General features: G+C 41.1%; 1 protein-coding gene across 1 annotated transcript in view; it reads left to right on the forward strand.

The window, feature by feature from the left end:
* Positions 1 to 497: 497 nt before the first annotated feature.
* The window catches only part of LOC121927268 (prosaposin-like), a 34,399-nt gene continuing 24,277 nt past the window's right edge, over positions 498 to 10,619 (forward strand). Inside the window, 2 exon segments of the mRNA XM_042460976.1 lie at positions 498 to 654; positions 8,752 to 8,885. Of these exon segments, the coding sequence (XP_042316910.1) occupies positions 603 to 654; positions 8,752 to 8,885 (186 nt within the window). The 5' untranslated portion in view covers positions 498 to 602.

Raw genomic sequence — 10,619 nt, forward strand, 5'->3', positions numbered from 1 at the left:
AGTTCCCAGAATTCCCTAACATTGAGCCAGGACAGTTAAAGAAGTCTGCAGGGTGTGTTTTTATTTATTTATGTTATTGTTTATTTTATTTCTGTAGTGTGTGTTTTGGACCTTTGTCACAGGAATGCACTTTGTTTACTTTTCTTATTCGTTATGTATATAAAAAAATGGCTGCCAGTTCCTCCTCACTGAGGAACCCTGCCCCCCCCACTCCGCCATGACTTTGCTTTTTGTCCAATAAGACCCCGCCCCCTCCCTCCCTCGTGACCCAACCGCCTCTTGGCCCCGCCTTTAAGTGAATCAGTGTCAGCAGACCTCTCTGAGGGGGGTGGGGCTTATATTGCGGGTGGGCAAATATTATTGTTGTCCAGGGACGCATGCGCACAGCGGCAAGTCCCTCGAGGGACTTTTTCCCCTACCGCACTGAGTTTGCGCGGCAGCAAGGGAAAAAAACATAAGGGAGGGAGGGAGGAGTTGAGGACGACCGGTTGGCTCTTCGCGCAGGCGCAGTAGCGACTTGGCCGGCGGTGTGTACTAGGGCGATATAGGCGGCGGATCAGGTGACGCGACCGCATTGCAGAAGGAGCAGCCCGAGGGGAAAGATGGTGCGGTGCTTCTCTAGTTTGGTTCTCCTCTCCGCGGTGGCGGCGGCGGGTAAGGAAGACTGGCCGCGCCCTGCTTCCCTCCCTACTTCCCAAGCTGCATCCACACTGGAGGGATAACCCGGTTTGGTACCGCTTTAGCTCTTTGTATGTTTGCTATGGAATTCTAGGAGTTGGAGTTTGTTGCTCCGCTCTGGACCCCACAACAAACTCCAACTCCCAGAATTCCATAGCTTTGAGCCAAACAGAGTTAAAGCGGTGCCAAACCGGGTTATCCCTCCAGTGTGGATGCAGCCTACGTTTCTCTTTTTATTCTTGGTCATTTGGTCTCTTCGCCCACTTATTACTTCCTTATTATTATTATTATTATTATTGGGGGTGTTTTCTTTGTCCATTTATTCCATTATTAATATTGGGGGGGGGTCTCTTCACCCACTTATTATGCCATTATGATTATTACCTATTACACAATTAGTGTGATGATGAAGGAATTAGTTTTAAAATTTAATGTTTATACATTTTAATGTACAGTTTTTTAAATTGTATTGATTTAAACCTGCTCTTCGCCTCCTTGAGTCCCGATATTGGGAGAATGGCAGGATATAAGAAAATAATAACAATAACAATAATCTCTCCCCCCCCCCCCCCCTGTTAGGGCTTCTTGTGTGCCTTCCAGCCCTTTCTGACATATGGCCACCCTGTAATGGGGTTTTTGAAGGGGTCTCATCTTCAGCCACCTTCCAGTCCTTTCTGACCTATGGCAACCCTATCAAGGGGTTTTCTTGGCAAGATTGGTTCAGAGGAGGTTTGCCATGGCCTTCTTCCCTTGAGGCTGAGAGAGTGTGGCTTGCCCAGGGTCACCCAGTGGATGGTCTCTGGTGCTAAATCTTTGCCCTTTGTGCAGCCAGAGCCTTGGCGACATGTTTGTTTACTAGTTGCGGGGCGTAGCCGTGATGCCCCCCCTCAACAGACACACATGTCTAGGCTGCCATTTGAATCCACTGCTTGGGTTCCTATCCTCCAAGCACCTAGAAAACAGTGAATAGCGTTTCATGTTTTTATGGCTGTATAAATATTCTTGGAAGATCAGGGGCCAAGCCTTAGAAAATGCAAGTTACTTGCGTAGACGACATAAGATCAATGCAAAATTGACAAGAGGAGGACATTAATTTGGTTGGGGACCAGCCTGTGAGTGAAATGGTATTTAGTTGAACAGTGATTCTCATATTATTTTTGCCATTGAGACCCCCCCCCTTTACATCTATATACAGACACACACACCTCGATGTACTATACAAATAAAAGTGTTTAATTTATTTAATGTGCTTATATTCTATTCATTTGCATGTGCATTCGATATTCCATGCACATTCATATACATTCATACACATTCATGTACCTTTGCATTTAGCAAGGAAATAACACCATTCAAATGAGTACAGTTTTATTTAAGTACGTTCAATACTTAACTGAATGTGTGTGTGTCACTTTTACCCATTAAAATGTGGGAGGAGGAGGAAGGATCAAGGCCTCCAAGTCTCGCATCACCATCACTTCCAAGGGTCCCTCCCCACCGTTTGAGAACCACTATCAGGATTCCCTTCTCCTTCCTTGGTTCTCAGCATCTGGGTCTGAGTGTAAGATGGCCAGACCAAGAAAAGAGAAGAAAATGACAGTTATTCTCTTTTGTATCTAGCCATACTAACTTGGTGCTTTTTAGGGTATTTGGGTGGGGTGTAATTTATGGGGGGGGGGGGGATTTGTTTTCCAGCGACAGTAATTTCCTGTTTCTCCCTGCTGGCTGCAGCTGTTCTCCATGGAAACTGGGGGGCATCTTGGTGACACAGGAACCAGTCCACTTTGCTCTGCATTGCCTCATTTATGGAATTTCCATTTATTTATCATAGCTCCAAAACACACTGCAGAAATAATCCAGTTTGAGACCGCTCGTTCAGTCTGTGGGACGAGACGAAAACAAGCCACCAGCTCCCTGTTCGCTTCATTGTAGAGATACAATGATTCTCCATATTTTGGTATCAAAATGTAGTGCCAAAAGGAAGCAAGAAGCCTTGCTTGCACTACTGAAATGCAGTAAAGGCTTCCTCTGAAACACAGCGTTCGGTTACAGTTGCAGTACATGTTATGAAACGCAGAAGCATGGCCTGAGAAGGGGTGGAGGCAGTAGTTGATTCTGCTACAGCCTTGCGTTGCCAGTGGGTAAAAAGCTGCCCAACAAAAACCTAGATGGGAAGAAAACCTTGTGCAACAAGTAATATAATCCCTAAGAACTATCAGCAGTGCTAGGCCATAAATGTGTTTGCACAATGTATTAAGCAGTCATGGTCTATTGGTGACCCTGGGGCAGGGGGAAGTCGGGGGCTTATCGCATTTCTTGTTTTGCAAAAATGAACTGCCAGGATATAGACACATGCCTTCTAGAAATGAGGTGCAAACCCCAAGTTTCTTGATTTTAGATCGTAAGCCTGGGAACTGTCTAATTAAAAATTAAACAGGGAATTGTCTAATTAAAAATAATAATTGTAAGCTGCTCTGATAGCCTTTAAGGCTGAAGGGTGGGGTATAAGTACCATTAAATAAATAATTAATTTGTGTGGGCTGTCACTAATTTATCAGACTAATAATCAAATACTAGACATTTCCACTCTTAAATAGGTCTTGCTGAATTCATAGCACATCAGTATAAGATTGCAGGCCAAAACAAATATTTCCCTAAATTGCTAATCTTAAGATCTGTGTTGTTCTTTCATCTCTCAACTATGGTCACTTTGTAAATAATACAAAGGTTGTGTAAGTGGCTCTAGGATAAGAAGCAATGGTTTGAGTCTTAATTCCTCTGATATGGAGACATCAAGGAACCTAGTTGTTGTAGAAAATGTTTGTAAAATTCCTGCAGTTTAGTCTTATGTCAGAAAAGACCCTTTTTGCCAGAGTAGAACAAAAAATGAGGATACTGTTATAGGTTCTAGAAAAGTGAAACTGTCACCTCTAAGTAGTTCGGGCGTTTGCCTTGCATCTTAATGAGCAGTGTTTCAAAGCATTGTTTCTCAAAGCGCTGCAGAAACGTGTGAAAAGCTATGTTCTGATTTACAAATTGTAACAATTATGTTGCAGTGAAAATCATGACATATGACTTGTTCCTTGAAGGTCTGCATTCTTATGAGATACGAAACCATAGTTCATTGTGAAACTTTACTTGGATGAATATCCTTCATTAATATTTGCAAATGATGTCTATTTGCTATTTGCATTTTAAGTTGGTTATGAAAGAGCAGTCTAGGTTGTCTCTGTCAGTAGTTTGTCTTGTGACAGATACTAGGAATAGAGTCTTTAGACACCAAGTTAAATTGCTTTGCTTGAATGTATCTTGGAAATCCTGCTTCCATCTTGCAAAAGTGAAATAATTCTAGGTCATGAAATGGGAGTTGGCACAGGAATTAGGAAAAGGAAGCAGGCACAATGCGAGAAGCAGCAGAACACATACTTTCCTAGCTTTGTTTGAAACGAGAGAGAGGTTACTTCAAACTGTAAATGAACTATTTCCCTGTTGGGTCCCTTGGACCTTCAAGCCTTGCCCCTACAAGCAGCTATTCTAAATGTGAAGTTGTTCTGAAGTTAAATGCAGCCTCAACTTGGTTACTCCTCATAGTAGCACCTTAGTCGTGTTTTAAACACACAAAGACACAACCTACTAGATCAGGCGAATGTGGCCTGGTGTAAATGAAATACATTGTAGTGGCTTTGGATCAAATAGATTTCTGTATAATCACATTCTGCAACATGCATGTCCGAAGAAGACTTCTGTATAAGCAGAATTTGTTCTGTAGATTTACTTCTGTTTCTGCAAAGCAAGCTAGTTTAATTGTCTCACTCGTAAACATTAGAAGAGCATGGATATGATTTCCACAACACATAGCTGAGTCTTAAGCTTATTTGATTAGTCATTCATCTATTAAAACAGCTGATTCTGCACAGATAATATAAGGGTCAGAATATATCTTTTCTTGCACTTGCTTCCAGTATTGTCTGAAACCAGGACAGACATATGGTTGGGGCAGCTCATATCTATCATAGCTGGTGAGGTGGAAGGCAGAATGAGTGAGGCAAGGAGAAGGAACTATGTCACCTATCTTTTTTTGTCTTCAAATCACCCAGAGGACATTAGAACACAGTAACGTACAGTAAAATGAAAGAGTTGCCTGTTTTGAGTTAGAAAAGCTATGGTGTCCTCACACTCAGTTCTATATTGTGCTTGGAGAAAATGTGTGTGACCTATGTTCCCCCTCCAGCCACTACAGAAGCGAAACCCGGCAGCACCAGAAGCCAAAGGCAGAGATAATATGCACTCTGCAATGAATTGTACATAATTAAATTGCTTAAGCAAAGTGAGCTGGGGCACACAAGAACAATTGAGACAGACTTCACAGCACCATGATCCTTAGTTGGGAGAAATGCTATCCTTACGTGAAAGGGGGCAAGTTCTTCAACAGAAAAGTGCAGAACAAATGTTTCCTGTATCCAAAAGTAGACATCTCTTTATTTCTCCTTCTAATATACTCTCCTCTGTCCCCCTCTTTTTTTACACATGCTCAGAGAGCATCTGAGATTAATTCTGCCAGGATAGTGTTGCTGGATCTCCAGGAGGCATTCTGAGCATGTGCAAATGATATAAAGGATTTAGGAACTGGAAAAATATATTAAGAGGAGAGAGGAGGAAAAATAAAAGTGCTGCAGAGCATGGTAATTGATCACTTAAAGCAGATTATATAATCTTGTGTTTTGGGGATTTGGGGAATATAGAAATCCACTGCTTTTACATTTCACTTGCCCTGGAATTTGATGGACTCCTGACATTTTAGTTGTACGTGTATCTGATGGACTCCTGTTAATACCTTTAGAACTCTGTGGAACCAAAAAAACTGCCTTAATTTGAATGTTCTTGTCATAGCTCAATTGCAATCTTCTGGGATAGGGCTACCTCCTTACCTGCTTGCTTATTCAATACCTACCTGCCATTTGTCCACCTCATTGGCCTATTGTATTATATCTTCTAATGATCTGCTGCTGTCATCATTGCAATAACATTCTTCACATGCCTTTTGCATAGTGCTTTGGCAGAAGTAAAAGCACTGGAGTCAAGAGAAAGGAACAGTTTTCTACGTTTAGTCACATTTTCACACAGAAATGGCTTAGCTTTGTGCATTGTAATATTAGAGCTGTATCTGAAACCATGGGACCCTCAAGGATTCTAGAGTGAAAAATACTTTCAGCTGCCCTGGGACACCATTAACTGACAGATGAATTAAGAGAAAGGAATTAAGGACAGCTGTACTTGATTTTGGCCAAATACTTTCCAAAAATATGTAGACATGTATCACTTGGTGATTTTGATTTTCACTGAGGAGTGAAATTGATTTGTCCTGCAAGGATTGCATACCTGACCACATTAACCATTTTGAGTCCTCCAGTAACCATAATAGTTTGATCATTGGATTATGACTGGAGAGCAGAAGCTGTTACGTGAGCGAATTCCTTGACTTATATCCTACTCTTCCTGTTTGGTTCACCCTGGAACAGGTGAAACAACAATGTTAATCAGCATAAAACAGGAATTTATCTTCCTGTTTCTAGCCCTCACAAATAAAACTCTGGCTCCATTCACTGTTGTAATTCTATTTGGAGTATTATCTGGAATTAAGATCAGGGCTAGAACCAGCATGTAAAAGCTGATACAAAAATGTATAGCATTGTGCTATGTTCTTAGACAAGCCTGCTTGGAACTATAAGCTTAACTTATGTTTCAGTTCAGTTCTAGTCAGTTATTATATACTGTGTATTGAAACATCTGAAAGTGGAACAGCAATCTCAATCTCAACCTCCACAAGGTGATTATTACCTTGGCTAAAAAGTAGCCAGGTTTCCCCCATGCATTTTGTACAGTGGACCCTTCTGTTATGCGGGGATCTGTTCCAGACCCCCCTGCGTAAGGGAAAAAAATGTGTATGCCTGCGCCCCATTGAAAATAATGGGGTGTGTGCACTGTGAGCCTGCACGCCATTGGTTTTTCCCTCCGTGTCACATATGGCATGGGTGCACTGTATTTACAGACTGAGGTAGACTGTGTAATAATTTGTCTTATAGAATTAGAACAAACTTTATGTGTTATTTACTATGGCCTGAAACACATGGGCCAAATAAAATGCCTTCCGGGTGCTTTGGAGGTGTGGTGTTCAAATGACACATGCTTTTAAGCTGCCTCAAAGTTGCTCTGAGGATGCCTAAGGCAGCCTAAAGCTGGCACCAAAAGGAGTGGCAAGAAACTTCTGCTGGCGGTCCATTCAAGACTATGGCATATATTTTTGAGCTCAAACATTTCTATGAAATTTGGAACTTGCATTTGTTTTACAAGATGATCAGCACCCTTCTCAGTGGTCATTTTAGCCATAGTCTAGGAAAGAATTATAAGAATAGCACACACACACTGAACTCGGTTCTCCTCAGTTACATGGTTATCATTAATTAGATGGTTAACACACTGGCTTCAGTTGTCTGTTTTGGAGGGTGTGGGATCAAGAACATAAAGAGGTTTTACTGAATCTGATAGAACAGTATATAGTCATATAATGGTGTAATATAAAATTTCATTTTCTGAAGTTATTCCCTTGCTTACATTTGCCTCTTTTCAGCAGCTTCAGATCTGTGAATTTGATCATCCGCAGATTGTCACACCCCATATTATTACATAGCAGTGACATGAATACAGACTTTCTGAAGCGTGCATGTTTGGATTGTCACTATTTAATAATACAGGGTGTTGATCAGGGGTAGGCAACTCTTTTCAGCCGGGGGCCGGGTAGCAGTCCCTCAGACAACTGGGGGGCCGAAGCCAAAAAATAAACAATTAAATAATTTTTTAAAAATTAAATAAATAAATAAACCGGGACAAATGTAGGACAAAATGTTCAAATGGAGGGCATTTTTAAAATAAAAATGGAGGACACGTGAAAAAATTTGCCGATTTTAAAAAAAATGTTAATATAAATGCATGTTTCTGAGGCTTCTATAGACAATTGCCCCCCAAAGGCCCCGGCGGCAATCGGCGGCAGGACTGGGCTGGGGCTGGTTCCAAGGCCTTGCCGGGCCGCATCCGGCCCGCGGGCCACAGGTTGCCTACCCCTGGTGTTGATCAATCATGTTTTTTGACATCTGGTTGATGTCCTACAACAGAACCACCATAGATCTGAAGGACCAACTGTATTCTTGTAGCCCTGGAGCAGTTAGAGCTTAGAAAGAGTTTCACTTAGCTAGGGGCTGATACTTTGTCAGATGCATTTTTCAAACTACCTTGTGACATTCAAGGATGAGTATATGACATACAGTACTTGAGGGTCATAAACATCTTGTGATTATCTGCAGTTTGAATGTTCATTATTCACCAAACTTTTCCATGTTGTAATGGCAGTGCATTAGTTTGCGCTTGACAGTCTCCCAGCCTGGGCTATGTATTTGAAATTAATCTCTGTTTTTCAACAGTTGAAAATATTCTTCCTTTATGTTTTAGCATGCTCGCTAAGTAAACTAGAAAATGAAAGTGCAATTTGAATCTTGGATGTACGAGACTGAAAGCAGCATGAATTGGCTATAGTAATATTAATTATACACCACTACTGTAAAGTTTCATAAGAGTCTGTAGAACTGCTTGAGTTGGCGTGGGAAGTATAAATGTTGCTTCTTATACCTAATTAGCAGCACCTTTCCTCATCCGTATTCTGCTTGTTCCATTATATATTTGAGTTTGGCTTCCTCTATGGTAACATGAAACAGATGATCTAATATTTCCTAATTGGTTGATGGCAAGCACTCTGTAGTAAGGTGTTTATATTAACTCCAGCTTTTCTTATTCTAATGTATCTGAGCTGAGAAGATGGCAGACAAGAAAAACATTCTAGGCAGCTGCAGATGTTCGTGGTTCAAAATACTTTGACAATTAGATGAACATTTTATTCTAGATCCTTCTGAATGAAGGAATTATTCCTATTTCCCAGATTTTGACAAACTTTATATATATGTTAGGCCTTTTGAAATGCTGAAATTTTAAAATAACTTTTCAAATCAACTTTTACCCTGGCAGCCTTGTCAAGTCCCCTCCTACTGCAGAATGATTGCACAAAAGGTCCTGAGGTCTGGTGTCGGAACTTGCAGGCTGCATCTCATTGCAAGGCAATTAAACATTGTCGGCAGACTGTCTGGAACAAGCCCACAGTGGTAAGTTGAACTGACTGTAAAATGGATGTGAACAGTGAACAGTTTCTGTGGTAGATATACATACTTTATAGCTCATAGTTCTGAACTATGTTTAGGAACAGGAAATATTTTTAGGAAATATTTAGGAACAGTTTTTTTGTTCTTAAAATATTTAAGTACTTCGTTTTGAAAGACTTTTAAATCACCTATCTTAAAAGTTTATATAAAGCTATAAAATTAGATTGCTGAAGTATGATTTTCAGAAGAGTTATCTTGTCTTAAATGCTAATTGTTGGAAGATCTTTGCATTCTTTCTCCCTCCTTAGATAGATAGGGACTTCCTGCATACAAACTCGTCTTTCTTTCATTCACACTAACCATGTGATTTAGGTCCTCCTTTAAATATTAAATTTAGCTTTATACCTTAACTATTCACTAGCTAGATTAGAATATAGTTTTTATGTAGATTAAACCCATTAGTAAACTTTTGTTTTAAAGTTTTTAAGTCAGTCTCAGTTCTTAGGGAAGCACAATTAGAAAAAGGCACATTTCTACTACTCTGTTAATTTAAAGCTATACACTGATAAGTTTGCCTTTGACATTTTTGATATTTAAATATTTTTGTTTACTTGCCAAGGACTGAAGCCTTAGGAAACTTAAATTATCCTACACAAATTATTTTGTCCTCCCTTTGTGAAATAACTGACTATTGGAAAGTTTCTAGTTAAAGGCTAAGAATGACATTTGGAACTACCGTATTTTCCCGCGTACAAGACGACTTTTTAGCCCTGGAAAATCTTCCCCAAAGTCGGGGGTCGTCTTGTACTCCAGAAAGCCCCTGCGTCCTAAAGAGGGAAGGCTTCTCTCAAAGGCAAAGGAGCATCCTCCTCCGTTCCCTCCTCCTTTGCTTTTCCCCCTTCCTTCCTTCCTTCCTTCCTTCCTTCCTTCCTTCCCTCCCTTTCTTTTTCCCGCCTTCCTTCTCTCCCTCCCTCCTTCCTCCCTTCCCTTTTTCTTCTCTTCCTTCCTTGCTCCTTCCCTTCCTGTCCTCGGAAGGCAGAAGGTCTCCCTACCTTCCCTCCAACCTGAGAGCAAGGCTGGCTACAGAGCAACCAATCCTTTGGAGTCACACACTCACAGTTTTCAGCCAATCAGAGAGAGGGCTGGAGAGTGGTCTCCGCCCCACCCTCAGAAAAGGGTCTCTCTCTCTCTCTCTCTTAGCACCTGAGTCCCTCTGAGAGCCAGGCTACAGAGCAACCAATACTGTTTGGATGGAGTCACACTAACAGCCAATCAGAGAGAGGACAGTGGTTGCCCCCGCCCTCACAAACTACAATTCCCAGGATTCCCTGGTTTTTCAAGGGAATTGCCTCCATGCTTCCAGATCCCAGCCCCAGAGATAGAGTCTACAGTATATTGTTGTTGTTGTTGTTATTATTATTATCCTTTATTTATTTATATCAGTGTTGCCAGTTTAAGTCCACTTCTGCAGATGCATTTGGATTTAATGATAACAATAGTGGTGATGATGAGGATAGATAGGTCTTGTAGCACATTTGAGACTCACTGAAAGAAAAGTTGGCAGCTTTCCTAGACTTAAGCGTACTTCCTCAGATGCATGGGAATTGTAGTTCATTGTGGCACCAGAGCTCTTTCTCATAAAACTACAATTCCCAGGATTCCCTAGCACTGAGCCAGGGCAGCTAAAGCGGTCTCAAACTGGAGTATTTCTGCAGTATGGATCGGACCTTGAGCATT

The sequence above is a fragment of the Sceloporus undulatus genome, chromosome 3 (assembly GCF_019175285.1).
Source record: "Sceloporus undulatus isolate JIND9_A2432 ecotype Alabama chromosome 3, SceUnd_v1.1, whole genome shotgun sequence".
Lineage (NCBI taxonomy): Eukaryota > Metazoa > Chordata > Lepidosauria > Squamata > Phrynosomatidae > Sceloporus > Sceloporus undulatus.